The following is a 15,276-nucleotide window of genomic DNA, read 5'->3' as shown; positions in this document are numbered from 1 at the left end:
TCTAAAGCAGCACCCTGTGCTCCTATAATAAACAGTGGAAATCTGGCATTAAATTTTAGGTTCCCTAAAGGTTCTGTCCCCTTCCACATTTGAGGCAGGGTGTCTCCAAATGTGGCCATATAAATAGTGTTTAGGAGGCTTGATTGCCATCATCGAAGCCATAAAGGGAGCAAAGCTTTCAGAAGGTGCCCAGAGAAAATTATTAGGCCCGCCTGGAAGATAGCAAGAAATGGGTTTTAATTACAGCGGAGAGAGTGGAAATAAGGCAGCGAAATTACATCTTAATTAGGTTTAATGAAGTTGTCTGTTGGTGGGGACAGCTGTCAGGAGAAGAAAGCGGGGGAATCTGCATTCTAGCCAAAGCTGGTGAAAAGATGAAGATGAGGCCAGGCTGCTATAGGGGATGAGGTGGTGGATGTGGATGGAAAGAAGGCTGCCACCTTGTGTCACATTGCAGTACTTCCCTCTGCCATTCTGCACATCTCACTGATGCTAAAGATTAACCCCACTAGCTTTTTTGCTAACCGGAAACTGAAATATCGCTACATTGTGCGTCTCTTAAAATTCTGCAGTGTTCCTGGGTCACTGTGGATAGTCTCATAATTGATCTGCAATTTGGTTCCTGAACTGCCCTGTATAAAACAAATTTCCAAGTTTTCCCATTAACAATAACGGGGAATCTAAATGCAGCTGTAATTTTCTTCTGCTTTTGGCCAAAGTGGATGAAATGTACAGGCACATCATGCTCACTGGGTGTGATCTTGAGCCAGTCACTGCCTCTCAGTCTAATTTACCTCACAGGGGGTTAAAAGGGGAGTGGGAGAACCACATATACTACCTTGAGCTCCTAGGATGAAAGGTATGATATAAATGCAATAAGTAAACAAAATGTGGAATAATAATAACAACATACAAAAATGCATATTAAAAGAAATTGCTTGCAAAAAATATATATATTTGTCAAAATGGCAAAGTTCTGTTGATTTGAATAAATGCTGCCAAATTTTCATAAGTACTTTTTTTTTTAAAGCAAATTGCTGCAGAAAGGGGGAGGACTGAATTTAAGACTGGAAAAATGAGACACTAAAACTGACAGATCCTTCCATCCCTATTCACGAAACATGGGCCATCCTGAAGGCATTGCCCTTCCAGGCCTCCTGTCAAACCATGCCACCAAAAGCCTCTGGTCTTGTCTGGCTCTCCCCAGCCCTGCCCTCCCCTTTAAGACAATATGATGTCATCATGAGGGCTAATCTCTGGCTGGCTTCACCATGGAGATCCTGGTCAAGGCACAAAGACGTGATCAGAGGTCAGTTAATCCCACAGACACCACAAAGCCAGGGTACACAGAAGGGAATAAAAGGAGTTAATTTTAAAACTAAATAAAAAGAGGCCAGCTATTGTGTGCCCATTCCCCCCCCCATGCCCTCTTTTGAGCCTTCCTCTGGCCACCCCCATATTGTCCTTCTTCCCCCGCTTCAACTTGTCCATCAGTTGGTATTTTAGTGACTTTTTCTGCCTGCGAAGGGTGGGCCCTTTGTAGGGACTCACACAAATGTTTTCACGGTTCCAGAGCAATTTGGAGGTCTTCTTTGTAGGGTTGTAGCTACAAGGGGAATCTTTGAGTCGGGGTCTAGCTGCTTTGGATCAAGAGCAGCCCGGATTTTGTGAGGAGAGGCTGTGTAATGAAGTGGCTAGAGTGTCTGACTAAGACGTAGAAGAGGTCCTGCACTCGGCTGTGAAGCTCACTTGGGTGATGTGATGGGATGATGAGCTGCTTGTGCATAAAGTCCTAGTCCCTCAGAGTTTGGCTAAGTCCACAAACCTCTGTCTGTGACGGAGCTCCTTAAGCATGGCTCCATCAGTCGCTCGTAGAATCGGACAGTGGGCGTTTACGGAACTTCTTCCAGCATAAAAGTTCCTTAACGGAAACGCGTCTTCTGGACTCTCGGCGTGACAGTTTCCGGCGAGGAGTGGGTGTCCCTATGGGAGGTCCTGAAACCTCCCCGCTATTTTCGCTGGAAGTGTCTCTGAGCCCTCCCTCCGACTCACTTTCCCTTGGAGCTCTTCCTCTCCCCCTGCTGGTTCCCTCCTCAGCGGATAAGTCTCTCTCAGCCTCTGTGAGCCCTTTCACCTCCTGTTTCTCCGATGGCAGTTCCCTGACAGGTGACTTTGGGCCAACCGCTGCCCAGATCATGGGGGGCGGAGGGAGAACCTTGTATACTACCTTGAGTTCCTTGGAGAAAAAAGGGTGGGACATAAATGCAATAAACAAATTTTGCAGATCTTGTGTGGGTTAGACAGTTTCTCTGGGAATATTTCTTTTAAGGTTTTTCTCTTTTGTCCTAGGGGGAAATGCAGCCACAATACATAATACAAATGCCATATTTTTCTGTGTGGACACCACCATTTCCCATACATATGAACCCATGCACACAAATCTCTCAGGACAACACTAGGTTGATGGATAGGGAGAGAGTGCAAAAAAGAAAGAGAGAGCTGTTGTGAAATTGTTGCTTCTAATGGTGACCACCAACCCAAAGAAACCCGTGGAGATTTTTTTTCTGCCTCTGTAAAAAAATCAACAAAATATTTTCCAGCTCTGCTAGATCAGGCCAATGGCCCATCTAGTCCATCATAGTGGCCAACTCTTTTAAAGTCATTCAAGTTGGCAGACATCACTGCCTATTGCAGGAGCAAATTCCATATTTAAATCTTGTGCTTTGTGAAAAAGTCCTTTTTGTCTGTCCTGAATCTTCCAATATTCAGCTTTATTCAGTTGTCAACTGAGTTCTAGCGTTAATGAGAGGGGGAGAGAAAAAAAAAATTCTATATCCACTTTCTTCATGCCATGAAATAATATTTGAAAACAGATGCTGGAAAGGGTTGTAGCTCAGTGTTAGAGCACCTGCTTTACATGCAGAAGGTCCCAAGTCCCAGGTTGAGTCCCTAAAGGTATCTCCAAGCAGGGCTGGGAGACCTGTCTAAAGTCATAGAGATTCACTGCCGGTCAGGGATAGAGATTGCAGAGGTGGATTGGAATAAAATGTGTGCTAAAGACCCACTAAAATCAGTATCAACCTGGATATGAGAAAATACATTTAAATTACTACACTGATGGCATTTGACACCATTACATAGTATTAATAAAACTATCCCACCATAGTGCTGGAGAGGCTGCAATAGTATAGGTACAACATTTCACATGTGATGGGTGTATTGAACATATAAAGTCCTCTGGCAGAGGGTGTTTACATAAATGAGGTTTATTATGGGTCAACATGTGAAATGTACTCCAAATCTGGAATTGTTAACTATTTTCAAACAAGGGCAATCTGACCTTTGTTATAATGAACTAATCACTTTTCTTTTAGTAGTGGCACACCTACTAGTGGCACAGAATTCGAAAGGATGGGAAAATCTGTGTATCTCTCATTGGAAACAGACTGTATGGTCTATTGCTGTATCAGAGGAATTAACAAAGAGATTAAATGCATTGAATGCTACAAATGAAATATGGCATACTTTTATAAAATACTTTACTGATAATCCTGAAGAATGGCAACTGCCAAAATCACAGATTGGACTTTGCCAAACTTTCTAGATTGATCTGTCCTGGGGCGGGGTTGGGCAAGTTGGTCTCAGTGTAAGCCAGCTTCCTCTGTTCCTATTGGAAAGGGACCATAGTTCAGCAGTTAAGCATCTGCCCAGCATGCAGAAGGCCGCTTGTTCAATCTCCAGCAGCATCTCCAAGAAAAGCTGAGAAAGATAGGTATTGCCTGCAATCCTCGAGAGCCACCGCCAGTCAATCTAGACAATACTGAACTAGACAGTACTCAATATAAAGCAGTTTCCTATGCTGAATCAGAGCCTTGGCACTAATCAGGCATTTCTACATGTGAATTTACTTTGTGTGATTTATTCTGCTCACAGAAAATGAGGGTTTCATGACTGCAAATAAATAAATTATTTAGCTGGTAGAATATTTAAGATGACTGTTTTTACTTCTCTTTGCAGCCGGAGCTTGGGAAACCCCGCAGAAGTTGCTACACTCTCCCCGGCTATGCTTTCAACTATGGGTTATATTTGCATGGGCTGGATGGAGGCGTTGCTGAAGGTAGGGCCATAAGGATGCATTTTCCTGTTAATTTCCGCTGATATATTTTCACTTTTCCACACTTTTCGGAGGAAGAAAGTGTGGTGTCTTTTGCATTTTTGTGATTTCCTGAATCTCTCTTTTCATGTGGCATTATCCTGGGCCCCCAAAACATCATTTAAAAATTGTGCATTCATGGATGATATTGAACTTAGAGTGGTGTCTGGGAACAGGGAGGTGCTATACCATCCCATTTTCAATGCTCTACTAAAGTTCAAGGGAGGATGCACTGCTTCATTCCCAGTCAGTGTACTTTCTGCTGAAATCCTGTAACTTTTTGTACCATAAATGTTTAGGCAGCGGGCGGGGGGGCATAGGTAGTACAGTGGTACCTCAGGTTAAGTACTTAATTCGTTCCGGAGGTCCGTACTTAACCTGAAACTGTTCTTAACCTGAAGCACCACTTTAGCTAATGGGGCCTCCTGCTGCTGCCGCACCGCCGGAGCACGATTTCTGTTCTCATCCTGAAGCAAAGTTCTTAACCTGAAGCACTATTTCTAGGTTAGCAGAGTCTGTAACCTGAAGCGTATGTAACTGAAGCGTATGTAACCCGAGGTACCACTGTAATGTGGTAATGTGGGGAAGTGTTGTAGTACAACTAATGATGTGAAATTATGTCCAGTATGAATCCAGCAGGGGTACGCTATTATTGCATTAATGGTATACTGCAGCAAACACCTATGTAAAAGACCCTAGTTTTGAGAGGCCATTCACTGTGCATGGTATTCCCCATTCTTAGGGCTAAAGTAGAAGGGATGTTATTTATGTATACACTGCATGGATGATTTCTGTCTCGCCCACCCCCACCACCACCCATATATATATCTCACACAACACAAATGATGCGACAGTGGGAAACCAGGTCCACCCCTGGGCGGGGCGGAAGCCTCAGGAAGGTTGTCTCTAGCTTAGACTTCTCACTGACAACTAGCTTTCTATGTGCTGGAAGTTCTCTCTCTCTCTCTCTCTCTCTCTCTCTCTCTCTCTCTCTCTGACACACACACACACACACACACACACACACACACACACACCCCATAAAATTTATATACCACTTCATTGTAAAAACAAAAGGGAAAACTTCAAAGTGGCTTATCAATAGATTAAAACAATGAGATTATCAATTTAGATTATCAAGTTTAAAACAGCTATTTGAAACATTTTTTAAAAAACCAATGCTAAAAACCAGATTAAAACAAGTCAGCATTCTATATATCTGTATTGGCTTGCCCATACAAAAATGTTTTTAGCAGATGCTGAAAAAAGTTCATTCAAGGCACTTGCCTGATGTCAACAGGTAGGGTGTTCAAAAATTCAAAAATATATAAGCACAAATACAAACACACAGTCCTCAACCTGAAAGCTATACAGTTCATGAACTGCTTTAACCACAACCACCACCCTGTCTGCCTGGCCAGTCTCTGCACAGGAACAGCTTCCACAAATACGCTTCACTACATAACACAAATACAGTCATACCTTGGTTTTCGAACAGCTTAGTTCACGAACAACTTGGAACTTGAACACCGCAAACCCAGAAGTAAACAAACTTTGCCTCGGAAGCTGAACGTCTGGCATGGCTTCTGCGGCTTCTGATTGGCTGCAGGATGCTCCTGCAGCTCCTGCAGCCAATCAGAAGCTGCGCCTTGGGTTTCAAACGTTTCAGAAGTTGAACGGACTTCCGGAACGCATTGTGTTCAAAACCCAAGGTCTGACTGTACTGTTGTCTCCCCATAGCCATTGGCCACTGGAATTCTATGAAGCCCAAGAGCATTCCGGAGAAGGAGAGGCCCCGCGACCAGAAGGCCTGCAACAGCCGAGCCATCAAGGCCGGCTTTGTCACAGCACACGAGAGCAACCTGTACCGCAAGCAAAAGGACATCCGCCTCTGCGAGGATGATGAGAGGCGCTTCAAGAAGACGCCTCCGAAAGTACCTGCGGACATGACATATGGGCGGCCAGCACGGTGAGCAGAAGAAAGTGGGGCACCTCCTTGAGGGATTCCACAGAGGGGTAGAGGGGTAGTGGTGGAGAAACTGATTTTATTCCCCCTGTTATTTACCTCTCTCTTTTTGTATGCTCCAATCTCATATAATAGAGGCTTGGGGGATTGGGCAAACCCAGTACAGTGGTACCTCGGGTTAAGACCTTAATTCGTTCCAGAGGTCTGTTCTTAACCTGAAGCACCACTTTAGCTAATGGGGCCTCCTGCTGCCGCTGCACCGCCGGAGCACGATTTCTGTTCTCATCCTGAAGCAAAGTTCTTAACCCGAGGTACTATTTCTGGGTTAGCGGAGTCTGTAACCTGAAGCATATGTAACCTGAAGCGTATGTAACCCGAGGTACCACTGTAGTGTCTTCCCAGTACCAGCAAGGCTGCACTCATCAGGATGGGGCAGGGTGAGCCAGAAGTGGTGAGGTCAGGGGAACTCCAGGTTGGGATCTGTTGAGCTCCCACAGGGCTGCTGCAGCACTCCAGAACTCCACTGACATCCCCGCTGACAGAGATTGGTATGAATTCATGGCAAATGGAGTGGAGATATAGTCTGGTAATTCTTCTTGGGGCTGATCGGAGTTGTAGTTCAGCAGTGTCTGGATGGCTAAAGGTTCCCTGCTCCTGGTACAGACAACACAGAGGGAGATGGATCAATGGCCTGACAGATTTCCTGTGTTTATCAGAAGCATCTATGACTCAGTGGACGAGCTTTGCATGCAGAACGTCCCAGGTTCAATCTCTTACCAACTACAGGAGGGGAGAGTACTCGGGCTCAGATCCTGATTATGGGTTTCCCACTGAGGCATTTTGTTTAGCCACTGGATACTGGACTAGAAGGGCCATTGGCCTGATCCAGCAGCCAGGCTCTTCTTATATTCTGCATACCTTGTAAAATGCCAGATGGGCGGGTTACAAATGCAGGTAATTAAAAACATATTATTATTATTATTATTAATATTATTCCTTGCATGGTGCCGGGTCAGCTGTGATGTTACAGATCTCACGTTTTAAGGGGGGGGGGGAGCAAACTGCTAATAAAGTTGGTTTTTCTATTTAAAAAAGGGAGTAGGTGGGAGGGAGGGGGAGGAAATGGCTGCAAAAGGAAAATGTGATGAACGACAGCAAGTATTTTACCCGATAGCAAATGGGCTGCGCCTATGCAAATTGAATGGATTTTAAAATGGTCTTTAATGACAATTTTCGTTGCAGGCATTAACATTAATTGCAGCCAAATGAAAATGCAGCATTAGGTTGCTGTTAGCAGCAAATGCCCTGGCTATAAAGCTTTATCTTGATCAGAAGCAGCCGTCATGGGGATGACAAGGCCGACCGGTAAATTGCAGGCAGAATAGCTCTTACACCGCACAATGATCCCCCGAAGCAGGCTGGAATCAGCATCAATTTCCCTTTATTTCTTCATAAACGGAGGTTAAATGGCTGCCCGAGAGACCAGCAGGCATGGTTTGAAAGTTTGTTCCCCCCCCTCCGCCCGCCCTTTTAAAGAATAAATATGGCAAAATCCCCAAGTAAGGCCAAAGTGCGGGATCTGACAGAGAAGAGGGGGAGCTATTAATTTAAAGTTATTATGCCCTATCCCGGATCGCCTTTAATAGCTACCTTTTATGCAGGCCAGCTGTATTTATCCCCTCGCTTTAAAAGCATGTTATAGACCAAATCAAATTACTGGCTCATTAGACCCACTTTAGGTTAAAAAGGAAAGAAAACTGGGGTGGGTGGTATTTAACCCATTCCTCTTCTGAGTGGCAGGTTTAAGAGTTACCACCAATGGAGAGAAGTGCCTGCTGGGCCAGATGCCGGTCACATCCTCACCATACATTTAAAAGCACATTTAAAGCATAAGGACATAAGGACACCCCTGCTGGATCAGGACAATGTTTAGTTCAGCACCCTGTTCTCACAGCAGCTGGCCAGAGACCTGTGGGAAACTCACAAGCAGGATTCTAGCACAAAAGTACTCTCCCCTCCTCTGGTTTTCAGTAACTGGCATTCAGAAGCATATGCCTTCCCTACAGAGAATCTTGGGAACCATAGTTTACCCGGAAAGAGCTACAGTTCCTGGCACCCTTAATTAAACAACTGTTTTGCACACAATTCTTATTTACTTTATTTGCAGTGGAGGGAAGGGCTGTCTCCCAGAGGCAGAGAATCTGCTTTTCATGCAGAAAGTCTCAGGTTCAATCGCAGTCGGGGTGGGAGTTTCCCTTGCCTGAAACCCTGGAGAGCTGCTGCCAGTCAGTGTAGATAATACTGAGCTTGATGGATTGATAGTTTGACTCAAGGTAGTGTGGCAGTAGAGTATCTGCCGTGCATGCAGAAGCTTCAAGATTCAATAGCTGGCATCTCCAGGTAGACCTGGGAAGTGGAACATCCCACCTGAAACCCTGGAGAGCCACTACCAGTCAGGGCAGACTACGGCTAGCCCTGCAGATTTTGCTGGACTGCAACTCTCACATCCATGACCACAGTGTAAGACACCACAATGAATACCCCTGAACTAGAGGGATCAGTGATTGGACTCAGTATAAAGCCTCTACCTGTGTTTCCAAGAAGGGTCGTAGCTCAGTGGTAGAGTATCTGCTTTCCATTTAGAAGGTCCCAGGCTCAATATCTAGGTAGGGCTGGAAAAGACCCTCATCTGAATCCCTGAAGAGCCACTGCCAGTCAGTGCTGACAGTACTGAGCTAGATGGGCCAATGGACCAACTCTGCATAAGGCAACTTATGTTCCTGGAAAGGGCCAGTAGCTCAGTAGCATAGCATCTGCTTTGCTTTCAGAAGCTCCCAAATTCAATCCCCAGCATCTTCAGGCTGGGCTAGTAATATCTCCTTTCTGAAACCCTGGAGAGCTGCTACCTGTCAGGGTTGGCAGCACTGAGCTAGATAGGCCAATGATCTGACTCAATTTAAGGAATCTTTCTTTGTTCCTATATTCAAAGCAGTTCGGAGCCATAAAACAGTGAACAACATCAGTTTAAAATGTTTAATTGTGTTTCTAGCCTTCTGAGGGCACCTTAATTGTGATAAACATCCCACTGAGACCCCGGATGGTTTAGTGTTTAGAACCAAGACCTGGGAAACCAGGGTTCAAATCCCCATTCAGCCATGAAGCTCAGTGGGTGACCTCGGGCCAGTCACTCACTCTCAGCCTAACCTACTTCACAAAGCTGTGGATATAAAAACGGGAGGAAGAAAACCATGTATAGTATAGCTCTTTGGAGAACAGGTGGAATATAAATGCAAAATGAGGAAAGACTGCAGTATTTGAACATTTTAGTTTAGAGGAAAAGTGAATAAGATGCGACATGGTAGAGTTGATAAAATGATGCATGACATGGAAAAGTGTATAGAGAAAAAATGGGGGGGGGAATCTTACATTGAATTTCAGTTTATAGGCATTTCTGATAAGGGTGACCCCTCCTACTGGAAAAAGGCAGAGTCTTAAACTTGCAACTTCCTCTCTAGAGAGGTGGAGTCATAGTGTCTCTCCAAACTGTGTAGCAGCAGAGCAGAATAACCGTCAAGCAGGCGCCCATACATCAAACAAATCACTGGAGTTCAGTACAAGAAAGGAAGGACACATGCACACAAGCAAGCAGTTTGGCAGAAACACAAAAGGCAACACCCCAGGGCTCCTCTCCATACCAATCTGCAAACCAACAGCAACCGCCTCTAGTGTTGACAAATGCTGCAATGCGTTGAACCATGATGCGGGCCTTTAACCCTAGCTGAATGTCTCTGAGCTCCAGCACGTTGAAGCTGAGTTGGGTCTCCTGAACCACCAGACACCCTGAACCACATGGGACACTAGATGTGCCCCACATCTGAACAGGCTTGCATCAGATGTCATGGTCACTACTTGGGGCACCTCCAGACTGACCCCTCCGAAAGACATTGCAAAGGATTCAAGGAGAGGTGTTTGTTTCCCTCTAGCAATCACAGCACCTGACGAGCCTTTCTTAATAAAGGCTGGAAAGCCTTGGCAGAGAGCAACCAAGGTTGGTTCTTAACCTCAGCCACTTCCTCTTCTAAGAGGGGCCTCTCCCTCTTGACCTACCTACCGCCTGAATGGGAGGAACAGATGTTTTAGCCCATTTTTGTGGCAAAGGAGGCCTAACCAGAAAGGAGTCCTGGGACCTCAGGGCTCAGGTGCAAGCAGGAGGAGGAAGAGGGTTATCAAGCCCCGTCTTGTGAATAGATCCACTTTTCCCTATGCCTGCATGTGGACTGCTTGTGTTTGTGTTTATTCTTATGGTGATGAAGTGTATTGAGCAGGTCTGGGTGTAAACCCTACCACCACCACCAAGGAAATCAACCCCATCACCCATGAAAGCAATTTTGGGAATTTTTTTTTAATTAAGGAAAGCCTCAGAATCAGAGTGGGGGCTCCCCATACTTACCCCCGCCTGTTCTGGCAAAGAACCTAGAGAATCACCAAAGGCTGCTTGTCTGGAATCTCCAAATGCATAAATCTCCTCTGAGCTGTTGGGAACTTATTTTGCCTGACCAAAGGTGGCAGCCCTAGTGAGGTGGGAAATGCAAGTTCCTGGCCCTGCTGACTTCTCCTATGCCTGCCCGGCAGTTGGGACAGAATCCATCTGCCCCCTACATTTTCCCCTTCCCCAGACAACAGGGGTGGGGGGAGAGAAAGAGAATGAAGGAGAAGTAGAAATGAAGAAACAGGGAGGCAGGGCAGCCAACAGGAAACACAATGAAAACACCCATTCAGAATGATGATCTAGCAAACAAGAGGAAGGAGAGGACTAGACAAAGAAAAAAATCACAAAAACAAACATGCAATTTCCCCCCCCCCTTCACATATTTACATGGAGAAACGCAACCATCCCTTGCAGCAGGCAGGGTCAGTCTGGAGAGACAGGGTGACTTCTCCCCTCCAGAGAGGAAGTTGCAAGTTGAAGACCCTGTCTGTCTCCAGTAGGGGAAGTCATCCCTATCTGAAATGGTATCCCCCTCTGTCAGCTAAATGTTTTTCCCCCTATCTCATAGCACTAGAACTCAGGGACATCTAATGAAGCTGAATATTGGGAGATTCAGGATGGGTAAAAGAAAGTCCTTCATCACACAGCTCATAGTTAAACTATGGAACTCACTCCTGCAGGAGCCAATGATGACCATTTGAATGGCTTTAAAAGAGCTTTCTCTTTGGGCAGATTCATAGAGGAGAAGGCTATCAATATCTATTAAGCACAGCAGTTATGCTCTGCCTCCACAGTCAGAGGCAGCAATGCTTCTGAATACCACTTGCTTGACACATCAGGAGAGAGGGCTCTCTTTTGCTTGGATTCTGCTTTTGGATTCCCACCAGGATTTCTGGTTGGCCATGGGACTAGGTGGGCCTTTGGCCTGGTCCATTAGGGCTTTTCATAGGTTCTTAAGAAAAATGGTAAGGCGGCTTTAACTGGCTGTTTACCTTGGAAGGTCATGCACCAGTTTAGGACAAGAGGCATTGCATCATGATTAGAGGAGCTGTTCAACGTGTGTGTGTGTGTGTGTGTGTGTGTGTGTGTGTTTTCTCCACCTCCCTCTCCTTCCCCAGGAAACTTGTTTTGCACAGGCCACGTGGCCACCTTTTGTTGCAAAGAGCCATAAAAAGGACATTTTTCATTCCTCTTTTTCCTTCCCCTTCTCTTCATCCCAGACATAGATTTATTCCCTTCCTAAGGTCTGTGGTGTGCTAAGCTGGGAGGGGCTTTTCAGGAAGGCGCTGATGGGACAATAATAGATAATATGGCCGCTCCCAGGAGCGTTGTCCAGGACTGTAGCCTATTCATCAGCAGCCGGCACTCCTGCCAAGGTCAGCGCTAACGAGGATGTGGTGGGGTCCCCGGCCGCCCCCATGGGGCATCCTCCAATCAGATTGCTTGGATCCGCACTCCATCCTCTGATTTTTACAAGGGCTGCCTTCTGTGAACCAGGTTATGCCGCAGGGAGGTTGCCCTCAGAGCGCAGAGCGCCTCAGTAACAGATAACTCTGCTACATCCACGCTCTCATGCAAGAGACCCCTGCTCTCATCCTCCGAGCCTTGCGAAAGTAGGGCCGTGTGTGTGTGTGAGAGAGAGAGAGAGTGTGTGTGTGTGAAAAAGAGAGAGAGAGCATGCATTTGCACACATACAGCGTGACTTTAATGTTTAGTAAATTGGTTAGATTAATGTATTAAACACCATTTTGATTAAAAAGGGCCCAATGATTAATCAGATTTTTTAAAGACTACTGAGTTTGCTCACCTGTCTGTCTGTTTATTGCATTTATATCTGTTTGTTTATTGCATTTATGTCCCACCTTCCCCCACCCCCGCACAAGAGCTCAAAGTGGCATGCATGGTTCTCCCCCCTCCTCATTTCATCCTCAGAGCAACAACCCCATGAGGTAGATTAGGTTGAGAGAGGCAACGACTGGCCCAGAGCTACCCAGTGAGCTTCATGGATGAGAGGGAATTTGAACCCTGGTCTCTCAGGTCTTAGTCCAGCACTCTGACCACTGCATCACACTGTATCCAGTGTTCATCCTGCTCAAAGTAGAACTACTGGAATTGATGGTTATGTCTAATTCAGGCTCATTCATTTCAGTGGGTCTACTCCAAGTATAACTTAGTTAGCTACAACCCAATAGACTGGAGAGTTGTGCCCCTCCTATAAAAGCTAAGGGCCACAAGTTTCCCAGCCTTGCTATAGTTGCATCTAATAGGCCAGAGTGGATTGTGTGTTTCTCCCAGACTCCTGTATAAGCTTCCTGGCTCTTCCTTATCTGGAGGACAACAGGTTCCCCAACCCTAAATTACATTGTCCCATGCTGACAGACAGCTGGAAAACTGGATAGCTTCTGCTTATGCACTTCCAGCAAAGGAAAAGCCACCGCCTCCAAACAGTGGGAGATTTAATGCAGCCAAACATAACTGTGCATAACCACCAGTAAGTAAGGGCCTAAGGACCACAAAACTGTAAACTGCTAGAGAAAGCATGGCCAGGTCATGCTCACTCACCTTGGGGGAGCAAGGAAGTATTGTCCGTCCCCGCCTTTCCTCTTTCTCCCTCTTCTGTTTGAACCATGTAAGCTGAGCAGACATCTGAGGCTGGGACCGCATGTTTGTGACTAACTTCTGTATTTTGCAACCCAAGAATGCCTTACTTCTGTTGTTTTTGCTGTAGCATTGAGATGCATACATGAGACCAGTGATTACTGTAAGTAAAGCATTTAAACTTACTAAAGTTTGTGGTCTATTCACTTAGAGAAGAGTAGAGGCAGGGGAGAATTGTAAGTGCTTAGTAATGGAATGTTTACAAGTTTGACAACCTATATTTCTCATGCTTTCCAAGTGCTGCATAAATCTGTATTTTAAACTCTGCTGAGGGCTATTTTCGTTAAAGAGTGAGCCAAGCCCTGCATCCTTTTTTGAATTCAGGTAATCAGCCATTTTTTTCTTTTGGTAGTTCTTCACACAAGTGGGACTTCAGGATTAACTGGTGTTCCCCAGATATTTCCCTAAACAAATCATAGACAAATCATAGAATCGGAAGGAACCACAAGTGTCTTCTATTCCAATCACCTACAGTGCAAGAATCCCAACATGTGGTCTCCCATCCACTTTGAAACAATACCGGATCCTGCTTAGCTTTGCAAATATAGCCATATACATATAGCCACCCTATGTTTAAAGCACTGTGATACCACGTTAAAACAGTCACAGCTTCCCCCAAATAATTCTGGGGGTTCCAGTTGGTTAAAGGTGCTGAGTGTTGCTGGGAGACCCCTATATTCCCCTCACAGACCTACAATTGCCAGATTGGTTTAATAGTCAATCCCTCTTCACAGGGAACTGGAAATTGTAGCTCTGGGGGAATAAATTAGATTATTTAATTTCTATACAGCTTAATATATATAAAAATATCCCTAAGTGGATAAAAGAAACAAAGATCATTGAGACAAAACAAAATGACCATCTCAGTTTCTCTCTTTTTTGCAGTTGGCCTTCTTAACTGCATTTTGTTCTGAAATTGTTCTATGGGTCTTTGGACTGCTATAAAGATTTAGTGGTGTATAGAAAACTGAAGCAACAACAGATAAACAAAATATTGCAATAATACACAGTTTCATATAAAAATGTTACATTAATATATATAAAGCAATATCAGTTCATTTTCTAGAGACTCTCAGCACTCTTAAAAGACTACAGCTCCCAAGATGCTTTGGGGAAGCCATGGCTGTTTACAAAGTGGTATCATACTTCTTTAAACATATGATGTTAATGTGGCCTATATGTTCTTTACTCAGCTTCCTTGAAAACACCAGCAATTTAGGAACACAGGAAATGGCCTTTTAAAGAGTCAGACCTGCTGGTCCACCTAACTTAGTATTGTTCCTTTCTGGGCAAACTTCAGGGCAGGGGGCGGGGATGGCATGTGCCAGTGATGAACAGGGTCAGAGACAAAAGTGGTCTGGGGCAATGAATGTAAAGTTTATCTTTTACAGTAGGATAGTTTTTCCACATGCACACTTCTCTATCCTCCATGCAGACAAACACTGATCATTTATCAGAGTTTAATGACAAATCCCAGCCTGGCAAAAACACCTAAGGTGGATGTGGAAAAGGGTCAGAGAGGGATGAGGTCTAGGAAGTGTCCCAAGAGACAGATAGTGAGATCTGCAGGGCCACATTTGTCCCCTGGGCTTGAGGTTTCCCACCCCTGGTTTACACTGCCTGTCAGAAACTCTCAATCATTTCAGAACAGGGAACTTCCCTAGCGCAACCTGGATATGAACAAGATTGAACCTGGGACCTCCTGCATCCCAGGTAGATGCTGCACCACTAAGCTATGGCCCTTCCCCTCAAAATAAAGTAAGATTCTAGTCCTCATGATTCTGAATAAACAGCCAATTGACACAAGAAGCTGCCTTGTCCTGAGTCAGCTCAGTACAAGTTCCTGGTCCATCTAACTCAGTACTGTCTACACTGACTGGCAGCATCTCTCCAGGGTTCCAGACAGGGCTCCTCCCAGCCTTACCTGGAGATGTGACTGGGGCTTGAACCTGGAACCTTCCGCTCGGCCCACTGAGCTGCTGCCCTTCCTTCCCCAGACTTCTTTGTACT

The 15,276-nt window shown here is 45.2% G+C and overlaps 1 protein-coding gene across 1 annotated transcript in view; it reads left to right on the top strand.

The window, feature by feature from the left end:
* The window catches only part of CFAP77 (cilia and flagella associated protein 77), a 94,893-nt gene that overhangs the window by 50,966 nt on the left and 28,651 nt on the right, over positions 1-15,276 (top strand). The window contains exons 2-3 of the mRNA XM_053373872.1: positions 4,018-4,117; positions 5,894-6,122. Of these exons, the coding sequence (XP_053229847.1) occupies positions 4,018-4,117; positions 5,894-6,122 (329 nt within the window). The remainder of the gene's footprint in view (positions 1-4,017; positions 4,118-5,893; positions 6,123-15,276) is intronic.

The sequence above is a fragment of the Podarcis raffonei genome, chromosome Z, assembly GCF_027172205.1.
Source record: "Podarcis raffonei isolate rPodRaf1 chromosome Z, rPodRaf1.pri, whole genome shotgun sequence".
NCBI lineage: Eukaryota > Metazoa > Chordata > Lepidosauria > Squamata > Lacertidae > Podarcis > Podarcis raffonei.
The sequence above is the reverse complement of the archived record's forward strand: the minus strand, read 5'-3'. Positions and strand labels throughout refer to the sequence as shown.